The sequence below is a fragment of the Fusarium musae genome, chromosome 8 (assembly GCF_019915245.1).
Source record: "Fusarium musae strain F31 chromosome 8, whole genome shotgun sequence".
NCBI classification, from domain to species: domain Eukaryota; kingdom Fungi; phylum Ascomycota; class Sordariomycetes; order Hypocreales; family Nectriaceae; genus Fusarium; species Fusarium musae.
This window is the reverse complement of record NC_058394.1, coordinates 1,734,014-1,758,831: the sequence shown is the minus strand read 5'-3', so window position 1 is coordinate 1,758,831 and position 24,818 is coordinate 1,734,014. Positions and strand designations below refer to the sequence as shown.

At 50.0% G+C, this 24,818-nt stretch overlaps 9 protein-coding genes across 9 annotated transcripts; 4 read left to right on the top strand and 5 right to left on the bottom strand.

Annotated features, from left to right (window-relative positions):
* Positions 1–17: 17 nt before the first annotated feature.
* ATG26 (Sterol 3-beta-glucosyltransferase) lies at positions 18–4,519 on the top strand (the record flags this gene model as incomplete). The annotated part of the gene is made up of 5 exons (XM_044828377.1): positions 18–759; positions 809–906; positions 954–1,391; positions 1,440–4,217; positions 4,265–4,519. The coding sequence occupies 5 exons, from the start codon at positions 18–20 to the stop codon at positions 4,517–4,519; spliced, it is 4,311 nt and encodes a 1,436-aa protein (XP_044676931.1).
* A 1,946-nt stretch (positions 4,520–6,465) lies between these two features.
* On the bottom strand, positions 6,466–7,263 carry J7337_010805 (uncharacterized protein; the record flags this gene model as incomplete). The annotated part of the gene is made up of 2 exons (XM_044828376.1): positions 6,466–6,832; positions 6,917–7,263. The coding sequence occupies 2 exons, from the start codon at positions 7,261–7,263 to the stop codon at positions 6,466–6,468; spliced, it is 714 nt and encodes a 237-aa protein (XP_044676930.1).
* Positions 7,264–7,975: 712 nt separating this feature from the next.
* J7337_010804 (uncharacterized protein) lies at positions 7,976–8,701 on the top strand (the record flags this gene model as incomplete). Its single annotated transcript, XM_044828375.1, has 4 exons — positions 7,976–8,026; positions 8,211–8,317; positions 8,445–8,597; positions 8,653–8,701. The coding sequence occupies 4 exons, from the start codon at positions 7,976–7,978 to the stop codon at positions 8,699–8,701; spliced, it is 360 nt and encodes a 119-aa protein (XP_044676929.1).
* An 81-nt stretch (positions 8,702–8,782) lies between these two features.
* On the bottom strand, positions 8,783–9,740 carry J7337_010803 (uncharacterized protein; the record flags this gene model as incomplete). Its single annotated transcript, XM_044828374.1, has 2 exons — positions 8,783–9,615; positions 9,665–9,740. 2 exons carry the CDS (start codon positions 9,738–9,740, stop codon positions 8,783–8,785), a joined length of 909 nt encoding a protein of 302 aa, XP_044676928.1.
* A 711-nt stretch (positions 9,741–10,451) lies between these two features.
* Positions 10,452–12,761, bottom strand: J7337_010802 (uncharacterized protein; the record flags this gene model as incomplete). Its single annotated transcript, XM_044828373.1, has 1 exon — positions 10,452–12,761. The coding sequence occupies one exon, from the start codon at positions 12,759–12,761 to the stop codon at positions 10,452–10,454; it is 2,310 nt and encodes a 769-aa protein (XP_044676927.1).
* A 1,861-nt stretch (positions 12,762–14,622) lies between these two features.
* On the bottom strand, positions 14,623–18,417 carry J7337_010801 (uncharacterized protein; the record flags this gene model as incomplete). Its single annotated transcript, XM_044828372.1, has 4 exons — positions 14,623–14,793; positions 14,844–17,234; positions 17,283–17,548; positions 17,598–18,417. 4 exons carry the CDS (start codon positions 18,415–18,417, stop codon positions 14,623–14,625), a joined length of 3,648 nt encoding a protein of 1,215 aa, XP_044676926.1.
* A 551-nt stretch (positions 18,418–18,968) lies between these two features.
* J7337_010800 (uncharacterized protein) lies at positions 18,969–20,492 on the top strand (the record flags this gene model as incomplete). Its single annotated transcript, XM_044828371.1, has 2 exons — positions 18,969–19,314; positions 19,369–20,492. 2 exons carry the CDS (start codon positions 18,969–18,971, stop codon positions 20,490–20,492), a joined length of 1,470 nt encoding a protein of 489 aa, XP_044676925.1.
* A 409-nt stretch (positions 20,493–20,901) lies between these two features.
* Positions 20,902–21,608, bottom strand: 60S_2 (60s acidic ribosomal protein P2; the record flags this gene model as incomplete). Its single annotated transcript, XM_044828370.1, has 3 exons — positions 20,902–21,210; positions 21,269–21,377; positions 21,577–21,608. The coding sequence occupies 3 exons, from the start codon at positions 21,606–21,608 to the stop codon at positions 20,902–20,904; spliced, it is 450 nt and encodes a 149-aa protein (XP_044676924.1).
* Positions 21,609–21,927: 319 nt separating this feature from the next.
* J7337_010798 (uncharacterized protein) lies at positions 21,928–24,718 on the top strand (the record flags this gene model as incomplete). Its single annotated transcript, XM_044828369.1, has 4 exons — positions 21,928–22,092; positions 22,192–22,668; positions 22,691–23,395; positions 23,444–24,718. 4 exons carry the CDS (start codon positions 21,928–21,930, stop codon positions 24,716–24,718), a joined length of 2,622 nt encoding a protein of 873 aa, XP_044676923.1.
* Between the last annotated feature and the right edge of the window lie 100 nt (positions 24,719–24,818).

Sequence of the window (24,818 nt, the reverse complement as noted above, 5' to 3'; positions counted from 1 at the left end):
CGACTTGACCGGCCATCATGGCCTCCCAAGCTGATGATGCTCCTACCCAAGCCAGTATTGGCGCGGAGGACATCAAGGAGCATGTCCACGAGGAACTTCATCGAAGGAAGCGGCAAGATTCCACCGCGACCGTGTTTCCCGAGCCTCTGCGAGAAAGCGATGCCGAAGACGAAGAAGAGGATGACACTACACAAGGACCCCCGATGTTCATGAACATGAACCAGAGCATCTTCGGTCTTATTGCGACTGCTAGCTCTCGTGTTGACTTTAATGATCGATTCGATGGAATGAGTAGTGACGAAGAGGGTGAAGGATCATCATCACAACATAGCCGTGATCATATCGCACAAACATCGATCCTACAACCAGGAGGCAAGGGGAAGGACAAAGGGCACAGAAGGAAAAGGCTTTCGGAGCATAAGTTGTTGCGATCGCTACCTGCATTGCCGAAACTTCGCTCCCGGCACAAATCCCAGCCGTCTCGACTATCTGCTCCGGTTGAGACTGCTGATGAATCCGACGTGGAAGACAACGGCACTTTGTCGCCTGCGCCAGTTCTTACGCTGACACGCCAAGATACCCAGGGTGTCATGAGTAGGATGTTGGAGGCCAAGGCAGACTTGTCTAGCAGACCCAGCTTCGATTTGGACCGGCTATCATCTGATGTTAGTCGATCGAGTGATGGCCAGGTAGTCTCGGCTCTGGCAAAGAAGCTCAAGGAGATTTTCGAGTTTGATACATACGAGCAGGTCATTGAGGGTTTGTCAAATCTGGGCCTTAATCTTTTGGGTATGCTAACTGGTCATAGAATACCCCTGCTGGCTGCTACAAAGTGTCCTTCTTCAAGGATACATGTACATCACTTCCAAGCATATCTGCTTTTACGCATACCTCCCCAAGAAAGCGGTAAGTTCTAGAGTCTGGCTGCCAGATAGTTACTGACACCAAGCAAGAATGAGGCTGTAAAGTCAGGGTATCTTTCGAAGAGCGGCAAACGCAACCCAAGCTACACAAGGTTTTGGTTCCGACTAAAGGGCGATGTTTTGGCATATTACAAGACCGCAACGGACGTTTACTTCCCTCATGGGCAGATTGATCTGCGATACGGCATCTCAGCAAACATCGTGGATAAGGATAAGGAAGGTCTACATTTCACAGTTGAGACACATCATCGAACGTACAAGTTCAGAGCCGACAGCGCTCCAAGTGCGAAAGAATGGGTGAAGAGTCTACAGAGAGTCATCTTCCGAAGTCATAACGATGGCGACAGCGTCAAGATCTCATTACCGATTAAAAATGTGATCGATATTGAAGATACTCAGATGATTGCATTCGCCGATACTTGCAAGGTTAGGGTCATTGACAATGATGAGACATATGCTATTGACGAGGTAGGTGCACAATACTCTTTGAAATGTTTCCACTAACAGCAGCCACAGTACTTCTTCTCCTTCTTCAGCTTTGGGAAGGACGCCATCAATGTGCTCAAGATCCTCATTGAGGCTTCTGCAGAGAGCCGGTCCGCGGAGAAAGCTGTGTCTAGCCGTGAAGAGAATGAGAGCTCTCAGTCTCCATCCGGCCGGACATCAATGGCAGCAAGCCGCCATCTTCCCCAAATTGACAGACTGCACACAGGAAAGCTTCCTGATACCGTGAAAGCCACACTGGCTCCCATGTCGCCATTATCGCCTCATTCACCAAGCCAACTGAGCCCTCGAGCAAGTATGGACGCTCCACGAACAAGTTTTGACGGTTTCAGAAGATTCGGACGCAAGAGTATGGATGTGCCAAGTTCCATCGGAGACTTCAGCCCTCGTAGGAGCTTCAGCGGCACCAGACGATCCACGAGTCGTCATCAACACGGCAGCACGACTCCCAAACAGCAACAGGCTCAGGACTCGGGAGATTCGTTTGTTCATTCATCGATCGACAACCCAAGTATCTCCACGTTATCACCGTCTTCGTTTGAGGATGCATCCGCGAGCCAGATTCTTCAAGGAAGCGAGGTCTTTCACAGCCCGACGATGCGACGCTCTGCTTCGGCATCTAGAAAGCGCGACCAGTCTGGGAAGAAAACACCTCGGAACTCTAGCTCTAATCAAGAGCGCCCTCGCCATATTCATCATGCCGCAACAACTGGCGCCATACAGGGAATGGGTGGCGAAGCTAGTGATTCTCAGCGCCCAGTCACACCAACGCTCAACAGTATCACTAAGATTGGAGCATATCCCCTACAACGAGCTAATGCCTTTGCGGAGTATCTCAGTCGTACAAGCCAGCGTATGGGTTCTATGTTTGCGACCGAGTCACTGGGTTATGTGGAAAAGGTGCATGGCATGTGGAAAGGAGAACATAGGCATTACGATGAGCCCCAAGAGCTCAAGACTGATGATGATGCCGATGATATCGACTCGGACGCAGAAGACAAGACACAGACCGCGATGGATCGATTCCGTGCGCATTTCACCTTACCTGAGTCAGAGAAGCTTATTGCAACGTACTTTGGGGCCATTTTCAAGGTCTTGCCTCTCTATGGAAAGTTCTATATTAGTGATCGGTCATTCTGTTTCCGAAGTTTGTATCCCGGCACAAGAACAAAACTCATCCTACCTTTGAAGGATATCGAGAATGTCCACAAGGAGAAGGGGTTCCGGTTCGGTTACTACGGCCTTACGGTCGTCATTCGTGGTCACGAGGAGCTATTCTTTGAGTTTAGGCGACCAGGGCTCCGAGATGATTGCGCGGTGACGCTGCATCAACTCATGGAGACTAACCGTTTTCTTGAGAAGTCTGGTTTCCTTGACCAAGAGGAGCAAGACGAGGAAGAAGCTGCTGCTGCAATTGCGGAGCGTGACGCCCTCAAGGCTGCGCGACAAGACGAGTTTGTCAATCACGAGCTAGAGCTACCTCGCGAGACCTCTGGAGTTTCGAACGCTCCAACGATATTGTTTGACAACCCCAATTCCTCCGGTCTTGCGTTCAAGCCACAAAAGTCGATGAAGATCACATGTCTCACCATCGGATCTCGAGGTGATGTGCAACCATACATTGCCTTGTGCAAGGGTCTTCTTGCTGAGGGCCACAAGCCTCGGATTGCCACACATGCGGAGTTCCAAGGATGGATCGAGTCACACGGTATTGAGTTCGCCCGAGTTGAAGGCGACCCTGGTGAGCTGATGCGGCTTTGTATCGAGAATGGAACATTCACTTGGGCTTTCCTTCGGGAGGCAAACTCGACCTTCCGAGGATGGCTTGACGAACTTCTTGACTCTGCCTACACAGCATGTGATGGTTCTGAACTTCTGATTGAGTCTCCTTCTGCCATGGCTGGCATTCACATCGCTGAAAAGCTTGGTATCCCCTATTTCCGAGCGTTCACTATGCCTTGGACTAGGACACGAGCATATCCTCACGCTTTTATCATGCCTGAGCACAAGATGGGAGGCGCATATAACTATATGACGTATGTCATGTTTGACAACATCTTTTGGAAGGCTACGGCTTACCAGGTGAATCGATGGAGACGAAAGACGCTTGGCCTACCTAGCACCAACCTTGAGAAGATGCAGCCTAATAAGGTGCCCTTCCTGTACAATTTCAGTCCTAGCGTGGTCGCACCTCCTCTGGACTTTTCTGATTGGATTAGAGTAACTGGCTACTGGTTCCTCAATGAGGGAGGTGACTGGGAGCCGCCTCAGGAGCTGCAGGACTTTATCGCCAAAGCCAGGGCGGACGGAAAGAAGTTGGTATACGTCGGTTTTGGTTCAATCATCGTCAAGGATCCTGCCAAGATGACACAAGAGGTCATCGACGCTGTTCTCAAGGCAGATGTTCGGTGCATTTTGTCGAAGGGCTGGTCAGACCGTATCTCACCGAAAGACGACCCATCCAAGCCTCGCCCCGAAGAGCCAGAGATGCCTCCAGAGATCCATGTGATTAAGTCCGCACCACACGATTGGCTCTTCAGTCAGATTGATGCTGCTGCGCATCACGGTGGTTCTGGAACAACAGGCGCCAGTCTTCGTGCCGGCATTCCCACCATCATTCGTCCATTCTTTGGCGACCAGTTCTTCTTTGCTACACGGGTTGAGGATCTTGGTGTAGGAGTCTGGGTGAAGAAATGGGGCACCAACAGCTTCGGTCGAGCCCTCTGGGAAGTGACGCGTAACGAGCGCATGATTGTAAAGGCTCGTGTCCTTGGCGAACAGATCCGCAGTGTAAGTCTCCCTTGACTCTCAGTTCCACAAATCACTAACACCCACAGGAATCGGGTGTCGATAGCGCCATCCAGTGCATCTACCGCGATCTCGAATACGCCAAGAGTCTCATCAAGCGCAACGCTGGCAAGGCCGCACAGCACGATGCAAATGAGGACGACGACACAGAAGAGAGCTGGACATTCGTCGGGAGAGACGAGCCAGATCCCGATGCCGTAACGAAGAAGCTGAGTGAGGGTTTGGTAGACACTGAGAAGCCGCTGTCTTTAGGAAGCCAGGCGCCTTCAACTGCTGCAGCATGATGAACTTGCTGCTACAATCTGTTATTTGTGGGGTTTTCTTTGGTGCTTTCATCTGGTTGTGCACTTGTTCTTCTGCATTTGGGTGGTGGCTTAATTATGGGCTTTGGGATGATTTGGAGTCTGGATGGATTGCTTGCCGATAGACGTATGATCTAGAAGTCATAGACTACGTATGAAGATAACACTACTCGTCTTGGAAACTGAGGATTGAGGTCCGATGCTCTGACTTGTGTGAGGAGCGAGGTCGGCAAATTGGCATCTACGTATGCCTTGTCGCCACGCAGCTCAGCACTGTGATCGCAGGCCTCAGCCGCCAACATGGAGTTTTCGCTGGAGTTTATTCACCGTTGATCAAGCCTAAAGCGCTCGTACCAGGTTTTATTGAGTCAAAGTACACCCTGCGTCTTGTTTCGCCGTCAACGCAAAGAGAGTTCAAAGTTTGGATAGCGATCTCGAAAACCTTCTGTGAACTCTACGAGCCTTTCATTGGCAAGTTCTCAAGCACAGTTCAATATAAGGATCAGAAGACCCTTTATTCTGATTACTCAGGTTTCCTTTGACATCCACGAAGCTTGTTTTACGGTGCGCAGTATATATTCCCGCAAGCTCCTCCACTCCTACATCTCGGTCACTTACCTCCATTAACCACGTCCGCCAAGGACAAACTCTCCTGCACACATCAACCAAAATGTCTCGTTGGAACTCACTCCCCCAAGAGATTCGCAGCATGATCTTGGGGTGCGTTCTTGTTAACGACCATATCGCACCCTATGCTCCAGTGTCGATAGAATGGCGCGATGCCATTGAGAAAAAGATCTTTCGGCAGCTTCGCATCCAAGCTTCCTCGTCGGATGCTCATGGTACACCCATGGTATTTCACAGACTTAGCCGGCTGTGTGATCGACATAGACGACTCGTCAAACACATATGCGTTGAGCTTACCACGTGAAATAGTTCTGGGTCGTGGGAAGAGGATGTTTGCATGGGTGTTGCTGTAACACGGCTATTCCATTCCTTGCATCCAGGCCGGCACAGGGCGACTTGACGCTAGAGATCAATGTGATTGAAACTATGAATTACTCTGAAGAGTCGTTGAGGGGTCATCACGTTGGGGGTCCAGGGGAACAAGACGCAGATATGTCTCGTTTGTCAAATTCTCAACTCGAAAGCTTTATAACGGTCTTTCACAACTCATCAAGGTGTTTGTTTGCATCCTTTGCCTTTAAGATGCAAGTCTGTCCCTCTGTACAAGCCATAACAAAGTTTCTTCAAGAATGTCAAGTCGATGACGGTTTTCCAAGATCACAATGAGCCCTTGAACGCGGCAATCCGTCGCCAAAGAGATGAGTTTCGACGCCGTTTCCCGCGCCCAACTCTGCCACTCGAAGTGTCATGTCATCGGCCAGTACTTGCTCGAGAAATCGCTGTAGCAAGTCTTTCGCTTGAGAATCTCTCCCTTTCTTTCTTCGTTGACGCCCTCGACTTCTTCGGTCAGTGTCGAGAAGACTGGCTCTGGGCTGATTTGCGGTCCCTCACACTGACGTCCCGATTTCTCACTTGTAACGGAGACTCTGTCAAAATCCACGGTCTGTTACAAACTGCTGCACAAATGGCCAAGCGCATGCCAAACCTGGAGAGACTTATAATATGGAACGGCGGAGCCAATGAAGCATGTGCCTTTACATATCGCAAGCAGCAACACATTGCTTCAGTGACGTGGCAGGCAAAGGGGGGTACGAAACTAAATCCCGAAGTGTACAGTGCTTGGGAAAACTTGCATTCTGTATGTCTTTTCGAGGTCGAGGAAAAGGATACTTGGCATTCGATTACTTCTCAAGTCGCTGCTATCATGTGCTTAGGGTTGGGGCATGTGGTGGACCAGGTGTCGTTGAGACAGATGCAACTGGAGAATAGTATGCCTTAGTGGAATGTCTGATGATTCGTCGTCAGATAGACTCTTCATCATCAGCGTCTTCGTCTTCTCTCTGCATATCCTCACCAGTGGCGATCTCAGTCTCTTCATCACTCTCATCATCTTCCTCCTCGATATCCCATTCCATCGCCTTCTCCCCGTACATCTCTCTGTAACTCTGTTCCGTGATGGGCAGCACCGCATCCCCATTGTCAAACCTCCTCAACTTCAACTTAGCTGCCTTGAACCACCATCTCTCCAAGAACTCGTCCTCCAACTCCACAAAATGCGGATTTCTCTTCACCATACGAACTTTTCCGTGCTTCTTCCCTCTCGGGTCATTCCTTATTTGTGGCTTGTGCAACAAGTCATCAAAGATAGGGCAGTCAAACCAGGGCGAACTGAGAAGTACATCGCGCCAAAGACCATCTTCATGGGCTTGCTGTGTCTCCTCGAGATGCGGGGAGTGCGTGATCTCGCGCTACCAGGCCAGCATACCGTGCATGTCGTGGAACTCCCAGAGTTGTGCGTTAGGGGCGTGGATGTCTTTGTAGCGGCGGTTTGATCGGTCAAGAGCAGTCCAGAAGAAGAATTGGATGTGTTCGGCCTTGTAGCCCTGGATGTTGGGGCTGTTGCTGAGGGTCTTAAAGATGCGTACTCTGCTGGTGGCCGCAAGCCAGTCTTCATCTAGATGTGATGTTGATGGGACGATAGGGCTCTTGTTGTTTGGGTAGGGATAGAGATCTAAGATCGGGGTATGGCTTTTGCGCCATATCAATTCGATGTTGCCTGGGGGGTCTGGCCTGTAACCTTCAGAGATACCATCCTCCATCATGAAGTCGCTGTTCAAGAAACTACTGAGATCTTTATCTGAGGATGCTTGCAAGACATCTTTATAGTCGCAATCTCTGCAAGTCTACTCTGTAAAGCAAACGCCTTGGTTGGCAAACGATGTGAAGCAGCATTGAGGGTGGGCAAAAGGCGCATTAATTATCATGTATAGAACAGTAACAATCGCAAGATCAAACTCAAACGGAACTAAATCGAAGCTAATGTTTCCATTCATCAAGCATAAGCAAATAACAGAGAGTGATTTCGTCACATAAGGATGAAGCCGTCACTGTAAGCCAGCTGTGAAAGGTGCAGCTGTGAAAGGATGACAATAATAAACATGATTCCTCGAGACACAAACATGTTTACAACCATTGTTTCTATGAATCACTCAAGCATAAAGACACAAAGAAAAAGCAAACGGCCTCGATTGCTTCAAGCAATGGGAATACCTTCACTTGCTAATCCCTACAAAACTACTGGCCAGTCCGCTTAGTAACCCATTTTGGTGGCCCAGCTCCCAAAGCTCCCCAGTCACCTTACGTAATCGGTCAAGCCTGTCAACCGGAATTGACTGGCAGCTCAATTCAATCAATCACCTCACAAACCGAAAACCGCCCAACGCGACAGCAAACGACGAGCCCGCCCGCACGAGGGACGATACGACAGTAGCGACATTCGAGACCAGCGAGCGACATTCATATCTGCCCAGCATGCCTCAGGATATGCCCCCTCGGGGCGGGTACGAGCCCGTCCAGTACAAGGTGCGTTGGAAGTTTACGGGAGTGCAACTGGGGGGATGTGTTGTTTGAGAGTGTTTGGGGAATCAATTGGTTCGGGAAGAGTTTATTGAAAGAGTTGGGGAGGCGTTGCGATCAATTGCGAGGGCTGGGAAGACATGGGGCAGTTGCAAGCAGTTAGAATGGACGATTATCTGACTTTCTACAGCGAAACCTCCCCGCGAAGGGTTTCCGTCCCGGTATCCTCCTCCTCGGAATGGGCGCTGTCATGGGCTACGGCTGGTATAAGCTGATCGGCGGCATGCGCGAGGCCAAGTACGTTATCTCTCCCCTAGCCGAACCTGCATCTACAACAAAACAATCCGCACTCTGCAAACACCCTACGACCACGATTGCTCGCACGGAAACCAACGATGTGGAACTTAATACTAACAGCTATCAGCGAACTCGGCCGTGAAAAGATGTGGGCTCGCATCAACCTCATTCCCCTCCTTCAAGCTGAAGAGGACCGCGATCAGGTCCGTCGATACCTTGCCGACCAGAAGCGTGAGAAGGAGTTGCTCGGTGACAATGCCAAGGTTTACAACAGCGACCGGTCAGTTCTCTCGTCAAGAGGTACCGTTGGTAGGGAATATGCTAACACAGGGCAGATTCGTGAGGCCGACTTTCGCTGTTACACCTCCTCCTACTACAAACTAAACGGTGGAAAGACGCAAGCTTGTATATATGTTTTAACAAAGTGGTTTTACCTGGAATTGAAAGGTCACAAAGAAGACACTGCTATCTCAACTGTGACTGCTTGACGCTCTCGATCTTCTCCTCTGTCCACTCCCACAGCTTCTTCCCCAACTCCTCACTGAAACACATAGCATCCCCTTTGTTTGCCTTTCCAACTGGTTCATAAAACGCCACTGCCTCATCTCTCTTGACATCACCGGCCGCAGCCCAAGCGGTGTTGTATCCGCCCTGCTCAACCGTCATCATAGATGGGTTGGTAACATACACAAACATTCTCTTCCAGAACCCCAGGCCTGTGACCAAATTTGTAGCAATTACACCAGGATGGACAACAACGCTCTTGATGGCGGGGTATCGTCGCTCAAGTTCCTTGGCCAGGACGATGTTGGCGAGTTTGCTCTGTCCGTAGCGACTCCATGTTCCAAAGGGTAAGTGTTCTTGGAGTGAATGAAGCGTCTCAAATTCGATGCCTTTCTTGGGATGGCCTGCATATCCGAGTGAAGTAACACTAACAAAACGAACTTCACTCGTCTCGGCAGTTTTCTGCATGATTGGCAAAAGAGCCATCAAAAGCGTCGCATTGCCGACATGATTAACACCAAACTGCAACTCAAGTCCATCCTGAGTAAGCCCGTCAACAGCCATGACTCCCGCATTTGCGATGAAGATATCCAATTGATCATGTGCGAAATTCTTCGCTGCGGAGCGCATGCTTGCAATGGACGTCAGATCACATTCGAGGAATGTTGCAGGAACGGGGGAGATGGAGGATATGAGAGACGATGCGGCAGTTGAGGAGCGCCCGGTGAAGTAGATGTGAGATGGATTATGAGAGGCAAGGGTCAGGATAGCAGAGCGACCCAAGCCGGAAGTTCCTGGCGTCTTGTTAGTGTGTGGTTACGGAGAAGGATGATGGCGACGAACCGCCGGTGATGAGGATAACTTTTCCGGCGAGAGAGGGAATGTCGGTTTCTGGATTGAAGCCTTTGAATGATGCCATGATTGTTATGGATCGTGATTTCAGGCTAAAAACAAAAAGTAATGGGATAGATAAAGGAGTTGTGTTGATTCAAGTGGTTGTGCGAATGTAACAGGAGTTGCTGCCATACTCAATCAAGGGACGGCTTGTCCTTCTTATACATATTTCCCTGTCTCGTCATTATTCCTCCGTGTGCAATTCTAATTACAAAGCGACACACTAAACGTCATGACTTTGTCGTTCGGCAAGAGTCTTTCTAAGTGAAGCGGCATGATAGATCCCCGATGTGAGACGGGTTTGTGTAGTAGCTATCACTAACCCGTTTAGGCTCATACTGCACCAGATATTGTTAGTACGGGATAGTCAACCATCCCTGTCTCTCCATCAAAAACCGGTGACAAGATCTCTGGTGGAGCGTAATCGGTTTCAAGCCTCATCTGATCAGGGACAAAGAAGCAAACATGGCACGCAATAGCTCACACTTTTCACAAGACCACTCATCAAGATTAGACACAGCAACGTGCTTGTAAGACTTGATTGCCCTTGCCTCGGGGTATTACATAGCAGTTACCAGTACAAATCTCAAACCAATCAACTCCCTCCCGTCATGTACACGCTTCTATCTCCATTTTACTGATGTAAATGTAGGGTAAAATTATCCTATTCCATATCGCGCCTGACTCCATCCCCGAGGTTTCAAGTCTTCAATTCGCCAGTAATGCTTCTCATATATCAGTCCGCCATCAACTCTGCTAGCAACTCTCTCTCCAGCTCATCCTCATCAAAATCTGCCCCATCGTCAACATTCACCAGAGGCTCTTTGTCCCGATCCACCACATCTTCGTCGCCTGTTGGTACTGGTGTAGGTAGACTTCCATCTTCTGTATCTTGGTCGTCACCGTTTGGTGTTTGTATTGATCGGAGACCAGAGGCGCCCCTATTCCGAGCCAGACGTTGCTTCTTGGCTAGAACACTTTCGCCGAGATTTGAGCCATCGTCGTCTGACTCATCGGCGTCAGCCTTACGTTTAATGCCTTTCGAGTTCTGACCGTCCACGGACTCTACGTCTGATTCAGTAACTGTGGGAGCGATGCTCACGTCGCCGTCGTCGCCAAGATCATCATCCAGGAACTCGGCCAGTTCATCTTCAGCTTCTCCCCAGTCAAAGTCCCTTAGCTCTTGCCCCGTCTGCGCATCTTCAGCTTCGTCGGCTTCCGATGTAACTTCGGTCGTGTCATCCTCTCCCTTCTCCCTATCAGCGTCGAGAATCTCTAAAAAATAGGGTCGCTCGTCAAGTCGCCTCCATTGACTTAGGCAGTCGGTGAGCCAGTTTTGGTTGACAATTTTAATGCTGGGGATTTTGGCGGCCTGCTGCACTTTCTTGGTACGAGGGCGTGATGAGGCAACGACAAGATGTGTGACTCGTTTCGACACTGTATCCAGGACCTGAGCACCATAACTCTGAGCCTGCATACCGATCTCTGACTCCTCCACTCTCACGCCCAGAGGGACAAGCCCTGATAGCACAATCACAAGACCAGACAAGACATTGGACTTGAGTTCGTCAAGAATGTCGCCGACATCTGGGACCATAGATAAGTCAACGCCATCATCGACCGACGCCCTTCTCTTGGACTTGCTATGCGCAGGTGGGTGCGTCCCCTCTTTCTCTCTTCTTTCCGCTCTTCGCCGGTCGTATGTCTCGTAGAATGCCGTGTGTAAATCTGTAAGGTGATCTTGGAGCGCGATAAGCTCCTCATCGTCGTCAACAAGAACATTTCGGTGGTGAATAGGTGGTGATTCGCTAGCATTCTCGCCAACATTCGTATCTTGCTGATCGTCTTCCTTGTCTAGCTCTTCCTGCATATGGAGCAATGGTCGGTCCTTGAGTTGCTTCTCAAGTGTCTTTTCCTGCTCTTCTTCCTGGACCTTTAGATTGGCGGCATCGTCTCCACCGCTCATTCGAGCAATCTCATCCATCGGTGAAGCTTTCGGGGCTATTTTCACACCCTTTTCCACGGGCTTCGACTTGAGTATAGGTAGAATGTCTGTTCGCTTAGGGAGGAAACTCGAGTTGATGTCGCCAATACCCTTGAAGAAATCGTAGGGCACCACCTTGATCAGGTTCGGTCGGTTCATAGGCCACACGTCGGCTCGGTCGTCAATGATAACTACCATGTCTGTGCTGACGGGGAACAGACGCTGTAGACTCTTGGAAGTAATGCTACCATTCTCGTCACGACTGATAACTCGGTTTCCAAAGAGCTTCTGTTCGGGGTCAACGATCTTGGCGATGTTGAGGGCGTAGGCGCGGGTACCCATGGTGTAAACATGTAGCTCGTACATCTTGGAGACCTCATCCAGGAATTCCATTAATCCCGGTCGAAGCTTGATATAGTACGTGCAGCCGCTGGTCAATCCGCGAGGACCGTCATCATTGAGCTGGAAGTCCCTAACATCTTTCACAGCCTCATAATTAGGATTCGTGGGATCGTTCTTCCACTCTCCGATCGTGGGTTCTATACAGGCATGTATAATAGTTTGATCAAGATCGACAACGAGACTCAGTTTCCGTTGTCTGAGTAGGCGCTTCTGGTTCTCGTGCTCGGCCTTTGTAGCGACGCTTTCGCTGACTCTCAAAACAGTCTGGTCATGGCTCATGTTGATCATAGCGCGATCTGTATCGAGGTTATCACTCGCCCAGTTGATCTCGGTCATATCAGCGCCGCACAAACTGCAAAGACCCTGCACCTGGACTTCGTGACCGCACGCTTCTTCAACCATCAGACAGGGCGAGTCAGCCGCGATCTCCTGGCCTTCGCGGATGCGCCATTGCTTGAGCTTGCCTTCAGCGGGGCTATCGAACTCAGTGTAGGTGGTTTCATCGTTCCAGGTCTCTTCGTTGACCTTGCGCTTCCAGTGGAACTTGTACTCGAAAATACTTTCTTGTTTCTTGATCGTATCGCCGGGTTTCTTGAGAAGTTTTGTAACGATGATGGGGTAATGTAGGCGCGAGCCTAGGGGGACGATCTTGTCATGCATTGTGTGTATCGTTGGTAGGTGAAATGTGTGTAAGGGTTCTTGCGATGATATCGGTAGCCTCTGATCACGAAGATTAGCTCGCATTCATCGGAACTTGCCATGCAAAGCTTGGTGAAAGGCTGAGCGTGGATCAAGTCGCTAGTGATTCCGAATGGCAAAGAAACGTACCTAGCGAGCTCCCCTTTCTTTAATCCTTCGCGGCGCAGGCGCACCAGTCAAGCCCATGGCCTCACCAGCAGATCGTCGCGAAAGTGAATCAGCGCGCCGCAGTCGCACGTGCAAATCGCAGTCGCAATCGCGTTGTTTCTTCTCAATGGATAATTCTTCGCAGGTTTAAACAGCGTAAATGATGGTACCGCAAGAACTAGGTCGCGCTGATGACTTGAATCGCTTCGCTGGGATTTTTTTGTCCTTGATGCTACGAAAGAAAGCTCGTACAAGGTGACGCACTAGGTTTGGCACAGCTTGTAGCGCGGACCAGCTTCTTCCTTGTACTGGTTTCAATGAGCGCGATCACGTGGCTGGCTGGGTAGATGAGCAGCTCGGGTGGGCGCTGACGCTGAGAAACTCGGAGGCGCTGGAACGTTATCGCGGCGCCTACCGCGATGTAAATTGGTGGCGCAGTTGATTCTCCGCGATCGCGATCGCGATCGTAGGAGTTGGAGTTGGATGTGGTCCAAGCTCTGGGGTAACAAATGCGACGTGATGTTGGACAAGACAAGACAAGACAAGACAAGACAGCAGAAGCGGTTTTGTTTCACTATCTTTATCTTATCGACAAGAATAAGAAACAAAAACAAAAACAAAAGAGCAACTCAAGTCTGAAGTCGGAATAGAAATGTGGAGTAACACGAGAGGCGGGGAGCGATAAGATGTTTGAACTGGGCGTCAATATTGATTGTTGTTGTAAAGTGACTGATATAAGTTAGTTATATGTTAACAATATTCATATCAATCAGCAGAGCAGGGCCATTGAGAGAGCTTACCACGAGTGAACCAATCAGGTTAGCAATAGATCACCAAGTTTCGTCCTATGATGGGCTCGATACAGTACAACTGCCGCTCAGAGAATCAAAGGTGGGAAGACCCGCCCTTTTTGTACCTGGAGCTGGAGGTGCTGACCCCCCGTAACATCATTCAATCATCAACGCTGCAAGCTCAAGTTATACTTTACAGCTCGAGTCCCCAGGGAAAAAGGGCAAAACACAAAAGGCTCGATTAAACTGCCGCGTCCACTTGATTCAAAGCAATGACATTATCTCTTTGTCAACTTCCTCAACTGTCTTGATTCTTTGTTACTCGATCACGGATGCCATGACCGAGGCTATCACTTGGACAGCTTGTGTGGGGCTTGTCTTTAGCTTGGGTTGTCTCGCGACGCAGGAGTGGTCTCAGTTGGTGGCGTGTCAATGACTACCCTAGATCAATTCGGGATGCGAAAATTCATCACCAGTTGAGCTCAGAATGGAACAATTGAGTCACATGCGCATTGTTTATGTGTACTAGGTCAACTTCGTCGGCGTGTTTACATCGGAAGTCTTACCAACCACAAGGGATGTTGCCTTTGAGCGTTGTCGAGCCTGTGACAAACATCGTGAAACACAACAAGCATCATACAACCTACGCCAAACAGGTGTCACTTCAGCTACGAAATCTTCTTTCGTCAAACACCAATGCAGTAAAAGTGGAGGCAACACAAACTTCAATACCAAAATTCTTCAATAACAATGGTATCTATCGCGAAAACTTTAACTCAACGCATCTCCACCCAGCCTTGCCATCTATATGTTCATCATTACATCCCATTTCGTATCACTCATAGCATCATTTTAGCCAATCCCAAGAGGCGACTCCAGCACCCTTAAGCAGAGGATTGAACGACTCTGTAGCCTTCAGACACCAGCTTTGTAATCTCTTCATTCTTATGTTGCAAAATGCCCAACGCATATGCAACATCGTTCCATTGTCGCTCTGTCTCACAACGGTTGAGTCGTGCGGCCAGCTTCTCGGCCAGCTGTTTGGCGTGTTTGTCCTGGTCAATGCGTTAGTTATTGCTTGTCCAACCATGAGTGCATCACATACCTTTTCAACAAAACCAAGAAGGAATTTGACTATCCTGCGGAAGCTCTCCTCCTCCATATTGCCGCCAGCACTGAGCAGACTGAACATGTCGACAAAGTGGTTGTACACAGCATTGTCCTTGGTGCTGAGCTCGGTGAAGAACATTCTCGCCAAATCAGCGATCCTGCGGTCCTCATCCTCCAAACATTTGGCCATCTCGCCGAGCTGACCCTTGACCTTGACCTGTCCAGCGAGGATCAGGAAGGTCAACGTCATGAGACACGTTCGCTTGACGGACGCATCGTCGTCAGCCAGTCTGCGGTAAAGGAAGTCGGTGTTCTCATCAATGAGATGATTGAAGCAGACTGCCATGTCACCAAGCGCGATAACGGCATTGCTTCGTACAGTGGCGTTGGGCGAACGCTCCATGATGGTGATGAGCAGCGGCAAGTTTGCTTCACAGTACTCGGCAGACACACACATGAGCTTAGCGAGACAGAGTGTCGCGGCGGCCTGGAGTCCCTTATCGGCGTATGTTGTGTTGTTGGCACATATCTCTGACACCAGTGGGCCAAAGACGGCTAGTAGAGAGTTGGGTCCGTATAGAAGCTCTCGCTCACGAATGTGTGCCATGGCTTCTGTAAAGTCATCCTCTGTTGTGCCTCCGATAAGATCAAGCTCATCCGCATCTTCCTTGTCCTTGTCGTTTTTAGCGGGCGCTGCCTTCTCCTTCTCCTGCTTTCTGCGCTTGAAGTCGAGTTCACACAGCTCAAGATGAACAATTTGCTTGATGGCAACGTGGCCGACGATGAATAGAAGCTGAGACAGAGCGATGGCGTTGTCACGTTTCTTCTTCTCACCCTGGGTCGCAGTCTGGTCGGCTGTTGGCGCAATCTTGGTCTCATCTCGCGATGTAGGGCGCGAGCTGGGTTGCGAAGATGGCGGGGTGCGAGACTGCCCAAACACCTGTCGTGCTTTTCGTCGAATGAGGTCCGAGCAGACGGTATCGGGATGCTTAGAAATAGCATAGATGGCGTTGATGGCCTGCTCTGCTACTCCATACCACTCCTTGCTGTCCGAAGGAACCTCCGTGATGGCAGCCAATCTGACTGAAACGGCGTGGTCATTGGGCAATCGTGAGAACTTGACAGGAGAGTCCTTAGACTGTCGTCCAGACGGGTTAATTCGCCTCAAAGCAATGCACGTAAATTTGGCCAACTGGAGATCATTGCGTCCATGCAGACCAAGACCAGTCCGAAGCATGGTCTCCATTTCGCCAACCACAATCTCGGGGTTTGCAGTTGCCAGCATTCCCAAAACAATGATAGCACCTCGGCGCTGAGTCCGGGAAATCTCCCGTTTCTGAACACCATACACTTGCCAAAGCTTGTTGATAACAACCTCGGGGATCATGCCGCCCTTCATCATTGTGGCCAAAAGCTGCTCAAGCGACGTGAGCTCAGCGGGTGTTGCGCCAAAGGTCAAACTGATCATGTTTCGCGCAATGTAAATCGCCGAGTCATTGGGACTGAACGAGTCAGGTGCCTCGAAGAATAGTCGCCTGTAACACTCGATCAAGTGTGTCTGGACACCCTTTCCTTCATCGCTATTGCCCTTGGTCCAGATGAGTCGAAGCATACGTCGAATACCGACCTTGTTCTGCTCAATATTGTAGGCGTCACCGACCTCAAAGAAGTCCATGGCCTCAATAACCTCGCTCTTGTTCCTTGATCCGAGGAGCTGGCAGATCGTGGTGGTGGCATCGTGGATCACATCGATGAACTTGAGAGCCTCGTTGTAGTATCGTCGGGTGAGTGTCAGCTTCTCGATAGCTTCGCTTGTAGCAGCTTCCTCTTGTGCCTTCTTGATGGCAGCCGCCTTCTCCTCCTCAGTCATCTGGCTTGGCTTCTGAGGAGAGCCAAGTTGTGTCGCCTCATCAAGAAGTTCGTTGTCAACAGTCGTGTTCGCCTGGTCGCCTCCAAAGCCAGGAACACCAGGGGGAGGCTTGAGAGCATCCAATTCCTCCTGTACCATGTCCAAACGAGCCTGCCACTCCTTTCTTGACAGCTGCGCACCGTGCATGACCGTGAAAGGATGTGTCTTAATAAGTGTGCCTAGAAGCTTGATTGCGTTACGTCGGACATTGCTGCTCTTGTCTTCCAAACTTCTACAGGCGAGCTCCGCAGCCTTTTGTCGTCGCTTGGGGAATTTTTGCGCAAGGTCGCAAAGTCGCATGTACACTTGTAGAGTTCTGCACCTGCAATAGGGGTTTATGTCGAGGAATCGCTCTTCTAACACATCGAAAAAAGCGTTCAATTGGGACTTGTGGTTCTCGCTGCGCTCATCTTGCTTGCTGAGGTAGCCAACCATGTTTCCGCAGACCTCGATAAGAGCACATCGAAGCGTATATGACTACTCTGGTTAGCTAAAAAAACCTAGGTTATATACCTGAGAGCCTACCTCGCTATCCAATTGCTTGGCAAGCATGGTCATCTGCTTGATCACCAATCGTGGCGCCAACTCAGAAAGCTTGGCAATAAAGGAAGAAACAGACTTAGGTCCTCTAGTATCGTTCGAATTGAACTCTTTGTTACTGATTTCGCGTAATACCTCGTCAGCGAGCTGAGGATAGTCGTAAGTTTCTGCTAGAATGTGTAGGAACTCGGCCATGGGTTCCGACAAGTGCTCGAAATATGTCAAGTTCTGTATGATGTTGATTTGCGCCGCTTTCAGTTGTCAGCATCTCACTTGATGTGGGCACTTCGACATGCTTACCATATCCATGCCCATGATGCTTCACTGCAATGCAAAGGACCTTGAAGCAGTGCATTCGGATAGTGGTTGTCTTGACTCGTTGCTCACTCTCCAAAACCATGTAAACTGGTCGGGTAAGGAGACCAATGAACGTGTCTCGTTCGCTTGTTGTAAGAAAGATCTTAGAGAGCTTGAGCTTAAGGACCTTGCACATAATCTCCAAGGCTCCTTGAAGCTGTGTAGCCGAATCCCAAGCTGCATCCTTATCCTTTGCAGGCCCCTTCTTTCCCTTTCCGCGTCCTCTAGCAGCCGGTGCCGCTGACGACTTCTCAGCGGCCTTGGTCTCAACAGCAGCGATCGTCCATTGCAAGAGGAAGCCGTATATCTCGAGTAGCTTCTTGTGGTGGAGTACCGAGTCTTGCTCGTCGGGGGAGTCGATATCGGAGTGAACAGAGTCGGCCTCTGCACTCAAGCCGCTCATAACAAGGTCGAAGATCTTGCTAAGGGCGTGGGTGGGGAGATGTGCTGTGTATCTGGGATTTTCTAGCTCAGAATGTTGTCCCACAGTCGGAGTATCAGGTGAATGATGGAGGGATATGGGGGCTAACTTGAGGAGAAACTGCAGCGAGTCCATGTGGGAAGCGCGCATGATGGCATCTGGATTATCGGCGACTGCGTCGACGATAGGGTTCAGGACAGAGTTAACGACAGGGAGGGTAAGGGCTTCGGGATCATTTTCGCAGTCGAAGAGAGCCCCATCAGCTTCAGGCGTTGAAATGCTGGCTGGGTCCGACATGTAGTGCTTCAAGGCATCGTTGAGGTCAAAGTCAATGGTATCCATGGCGGGCGATTCGACAATGTCGTCGCAAGTAGCGAGCGACACGAGGTAAAGAAATATAGTGGTAAGAACGTTAAAACTTAAAGAAAGGGTATCACAAAATGATAAAGGACTAAGCGTGCCTTATGCGCCGAATGTATTGCGACCAGGTAATACCAGACCCGTTAAACCTGACCGTTTGGTGCTTGTTGACAATGCAAGCTTAGTACCGAGTCGGTGGAGGGGATTTAGATTTGGCTGAGGGGACGTGAGCGAACCCCTGGGCAACGATTGTTTTTGTTTTGTTCATCGCGACCACTCAGAACCCTTCCCCTCCATGTCCCGCTAAAAAGACAGCGCGTTGAGCCTATCAGGCCCCTGCAACCATCCATCGAGGCTGGCTTTAATCTTTAAGCCCCTCCAACTTCAACTGCATTTGCAACCCGTGAATGCTCTGAAGGACCAATAACAAAGTCTTGTTCTTTTGCTCAAGTTTGTTTTTGCCTGTGAGAGTTCGAAGTGGCTGAAGTGAGGTTCCTTTTTACTGGGTACATTTTCTGTATTACAAAGCGATCATGAGCGCCGCGGTTCATCAGCATGTTGAAGAGCACTTCGATATCCATGAGGATTTGAGGACGGAGGATACGGAGATGATGGCAGAGGAGGAGCGCACTGAAGAGGCAGCTCCGATAGATGAAGACGAACGCGTTGAGTCAGTACAGCAGGCGAATCAACAACATCACATTCAGAAAATGCAAAACCAACAACCCCAACAAGAGCCCCAGGAGGAAGAGGAAGAAGAGGAGGAGGAGTCCGAAGACGAAGCCGTTGACCGAACCGTCCAAGCAGACATGGACAAGTTACAGAATGACTTTCCTGGTTTTCGCAATCGGTATCGCCTGATCAAACGCATCGGTGAAGGTACATCCCCTTTTCTCCCATCTGCGTCTCATTGAGGTTAACCAATGTTGCCAGGAACATTCTCTACCGTCTACAAAGCCGAGGATATTATGTACGACCACTACGACAACAGCTGGGACTACGAAGACGATTCGTCAAAATGGACACCACCGCCCAATGCAACTGACAGTCCTGTGTCTCACCGTCCCCGTCGCAAGGCACGTTACGTCGCCATCAAGAAGATCTACGTCACGTCAAGTCCCTCGCGAATTCTCAACGAGCTTGAATTACTCCACGATCTACGCCAATGCCCCTCTGTCTGTCCTCTGATCACCGCATTCCGCGAAACCGACCAGGTCGTGGCTATCCTGCCTTACTTTCGACACGGAGACTTCCGCACGTACTTTCGCGACTTGACTATTACAGAGATCTCTGTTTACCTTCGAGAACTCTTCACCGCCCTGAAAAGTGTTCATGATCACAAGATTCTGCACCGAGACATCAAGCCCACCAATTTTCTGTACGACCCAGGTACACAGCGCGGTGTCTTGGTCGATTTTGGTCTTGCCGAGAGGGAAGGGTCTGATGCCAAGCCTTGTCTATGTCACGAGTCCCGAGAAGTCCGAAAGCATCGCCAAACAAACTCAGTCTGGGCACAGAATGCTGCGACTCCCCAAGCAGGATATCCCAAGTCTGACACACGGTCATCCCGACGTGCCAATCGCGCTGGAACAAGAGGTTTCCGTGCTCCTGAGGTTCTCTTCAAGTGCACAGAGCAAACTACATCGATCGACATCTGGTCTGCCGGCGTTATCTTACTTACCATTCTATCTAAGCGCTTCCCATTCTTCAATTCGGCTGACGACGTTGAGGCCATGATTGAGATAGCGACTATCTTTGGTACTAAACGCATGAAGGCTGCAGGCTTACTACATGGGTGTGTCTTCGAGACCAGCATCCCCACCGTTGGTCAAGGAGGCTTCTCAATGGAGAAGATCATCATGTGGAGCACATGCAGAGGCGATGAAAAGCCTCTAACAGGAGAGGAAAAGTTGGCCATCAACTTTCTCGAATGGTGTATGGAGCTGGATCCTGGCAGGAGAATAACAGCTGCGGAAGCATTGAACCACGATTTTCTTCTCTTGGGTGAAATTGAGGCTGAGAGGCAAGAGAACGAGCAAGCAATGGCGGGGCATTGAAAGAATTATGTATCACTAATGTAATCATAGAAGCATGGAAAGGCGTTGGTTTGAGTACGGTGTTATGGAAGTGGTTGGCTAGATATCTGGTACATAGCCCAACATACCCAGTGTTACAAAAGTTTCACGGGAATAGATACAAGGACATCAATAGCACGATCACAATGTATTAAAAAAGGTTTCGTCATTCGTAATCATGGGCGAAAATCGATTTTTATTTCGTTAACTCCTTGCAAGAGTCCCTGATGCAATGCCCGAAGCCGACCGACCTAGGTCCCTGCTCACAGGAGACCTGTCATCCATTGCCCGTTGTTCGCGGGTTGGAGATTCTTTTTTCCTTTTGCGAAAATTCCCATACAAGCCCAACCGACTCCTAAGCAAGCACAACATTTAGAGAACAGTTGCTTGCTTAAGCGACAAGCTCGACGACACCACCGGCCTGCTTGATCTTCTGCTCAGCAAGGCGGCTGACCCAGCGGGCGCGGACGACCAGAGGGATCTCGGGGAGACGGCCCTTGCCGAGGACCTTGGAGTAACCGAGGGGGAGGAGGTCGAGGACGGGGACGGTGTCCTTCTTCTCGCCGGAGACGTAGGCGTCACGGGTCTCCTGGGGGACGAGAGACCACAGCTTGTCGAGGTTGATGATGGGCTTCCAGAAGTGGTTGGGCTGCTTGTGGAAGTATCGCATACCAACCTTACCGAAGTAACCGGGATGGTACTGTTAATGAGTTAGCCAAAATCTGGTCCAAGTCTTCGCTTCAATCGCGCTGTCGTACCTTGTCCATGTTGGTACGGTGGTGGTGCTGACCACCAGCAAGACCACGACCACCGGGGTGCTTGCGGTGCTTTCCGACACGTCCCTTACCGGCGGAAACGTGACCGCGGCTGAATTACAAGTCAGTCCATCTCAAGTTCGGTATAACATCGTTTTTTTTATCTCGTCGGGTTCGAGAGCAGCCGCCGACAAAGGGCGATTATTGTGAGCTCCAGCGGTCTATCTCTAATTTTCCCTAAGGAAGACAGAAACGGACGCGGTCTCTCTCAACGACCAACCTCGTCGACGGCGAGGGGGATGAGGACATACTGCTTGCGGGTCTTTGAAGTACGGGTAGGCATGGTGACGGCTGTGGTTGTCGACTTGTCCGATTGTTCACAGTCGAAACTTCGAAATGGAGGGTGATATCCTGTAAAGCTAGCAAGAGCCGAAAATCTAGACGAGGGCAAAGCAACCCTAAGAAAATGGCTGTGGGAAAGCGGGGCCGACTTGCGTTCTTTCCAATTTTAGCGGGTCAGGTGATCTCGTGGATTGACCGTGGTGAGACTCGGTGAGGACCCACCAGTGATGGGCTCAAGGGTAACTGATGCTTTTAAGACGCGACTGAAGCGCGGTGACTCTGGTCCTCGATCAACTGGGAAGTGATGTTATTTAACCAAGATGGCGCAATCCGAAGTGGATAAAGTCACGCAAGATCTTGAAAAGTTAAACTTTCATCACCCGTATACACCTTATGATGTTCAAGAGCAGTTTATGAAGGCTGTTTACAATATTTTGGAGACTGGTAATGGGCAGGTTGGCATATTGGAGAGCCCGACTGGTACAGTGAGTGCTGCCCAAGGCTGAGACGGATATTATGATACTGCATTGATTAGCCTTGACTCTCCAATTCGTCGTCCTACCAGAAATACTAACATCGAATAGGGGAAGTCACTGTCATTGATCTGCGCCTCACTAACTTGGCTCCGCAACCACAAATCCAATCAATTAGAAGCATCTATCCAAGAATCAGCGGAAGCTTATAAGGATGAACCGTCATGGCTTGTTGAGCAGCTTCTCCGCCGCAAGCGCGAAGAGCTCGTTACCCGCTGGGAAGATCGAGAAAAGCGTCTTGAGACCCTTCGTCTTAAGGAAAAGGCACAAGAAGAACGTTCCCGTAAGCGTCGACGAGTTGAAGACTTCGTACCCAGTAGATCACGCGTAGAAGATGAAGATGACGAGTGGTTGCTTGATGACCCTGATGATCTCGACACTGGACCTCATGACGCGCTTTCTGGCTTGAGTAAAGAGACACGAGAAGTCCTTGCGAGTATCGGCTTGGGAGGGGCAAAAAAGCCTGAGCAGGAAGATGATCTTTTGGAGGAGCCAATCAAGGTGCGAATGTCTTCGATGAACCGTAAAGTACGACTAGTAACATTAATAGATCTATTACACGTCAAGAACACATTCTCAACTTTCGCAATTCATCACCGAACTTCGTCGCCCCTCATTTCCACCTTCACTGCCAATATCACTCGCCAAGAGCGAAGAGACGAAGATAGAAGCAGTAAAGCTTCTACCATTGTCATCCCGACAGAGATTATGCATCAATCCCACTGTCTCACGCCTTGGGTCCGTACAGGCCATCAACGACCGGTGCTCAGAACTTCAACAGCCAAAGTCGGGACAGAAATGTCCCTTCGTACCCAAAGAAGATCTACTTTCTCAGACACATCAATTTCGCGACTCGGCTTTGGCCACACTGCCCGATATCGAGGACCTTCATCAACTTGGCAAATCACTCTCTGTCTGCCCATATTACGCATCGCGAACTGCCTTACCAGGCGCTGAGATCATTACACTCCCGTACCCTTTACTGCTGCAGAGGAGCGCCAGAGATGCGCTTGGCGTCAAGCTGGAGGGAAGTGTTGTTATTATCGATGAGGCGCATAATATCATGGATGCGGTGGCAAATGTGCATGCGGCTGAGATTAAGCTGAGCGATCTGCGAAGAGGACGCGCCATGTTGGGCGTTTATGTGAAGAAGTTTGGCAAGAAACTCAAAAGCGTCAATCGAGTCAATGTTGGGAGAGTGGGAAGAGTCATTGATGGTCTAAGCGAGTGGATGGATGGGGCACTCAAGTTCAAGGTCAGTCTACTGCCACTGATCAAATCGCATTTACTGATGTCCTGCTAGCAAGAACATGGTATCGTGGACCCCAACGACTTGACCCGATCAAAAGGTATTGACCAGATCAACATGTTTGAGCTCATTCAGTACATCCAGGAGTCAAAGCTTGCCTTCAAGATCGAAAGTTACATATCCCATGTCGAGAGCGAGGATACAAACTCCAAAACACCAAGATCCAGTTCGCCAGTTCTTCACACCCTAGTATCATTCCTCATCGCCTCCACCAATCTCAGCTCCGAGGGACGAATATTCTACCAAAAGATCAAGGGGCCAAACCTTGACATACAACTTTCTTACTTGCTCTTATCCCCGACTTACGCATTCTCATCTATCGCGTCTAGTGCGAGAGCAGTTGTGCTTGCAGGAGGTACAATGTCGCCATTTGACGATTACAAGGACCACCTATTCCCATCACTGAAACAAGAAAAAATCACCACTCTCAGTTGTGGACATGTCATTCCGCCCGAGAACCTCTGCGTCTGGACACTGGCCTCGTCAAGGCCTGGGGCACCACCCTTTGAGTTTAGCTTCCAGAAACGAGGCGATACACAAATGATAACGCAGCTGGGCATTGCCATTCTGAACCTCTGCTCATTAGTCCCCGATGGTGTCGTTATCTTTTTCCCCAGCTATGGATATCTTGATGAGGTGGTAGCTGTTTGGCAAAAGAGTCAGGGGAATGCACAGCCAATCTGGGATCGACTGGCCTCACGAAAAGCACTCTTCAAAGAATCAAGGGGCGCATCAAGCGATGAGGTCCTCCAAGAATACTCCGACGCCATCCTCGGCGAGAAGAGCAACGGCAAAGGCGCCCTTCTTCTCAGTGTCGTAGGTGGTAAGATGTCAGAAGGCATCAACTTCTCCGACCGTCTCGGTCGATGCGTCATAGTAATCGGATTACCCTATCCCAACATCGCATCACCAGATTGGAAAGCAAAAATCGAGTACATCGAGACAACGACACAAAACAACCTCACGGCGCAAGGCGTGGCGAAAGAAGAAGCTATAAGTAAAGGCAAGCAGACAGCGAGAGACTTTTACGAAAACGCTTGTATGCGGGCAGTTAACCAGAGTATCGGCCGTGCAATCCGGCACCGGGGCGATTATGCGGCGATAGTTCTTGTGGATCGACGATATGGCACGGAGCGAATCCGGGGCAAACTACCGGGGTGGATAAGAGGGGGTTTAGTCAAGGACAGTCATGAGAAGGGTCTCGGAGGTCTGATGGGCGCTGTCGGAGGGTTCTTCCGAGGAAAGAAAAGCAAAAGCCAGAATCAGTAAAGGCGATAATGGTAGGGCTGGGTCTTGGTTACTTCCAAGTCTGGGCATAACGAAAGCTTTCAGATCACGAGACAGATTTGAGCTTGTCCAAAGATGGGAG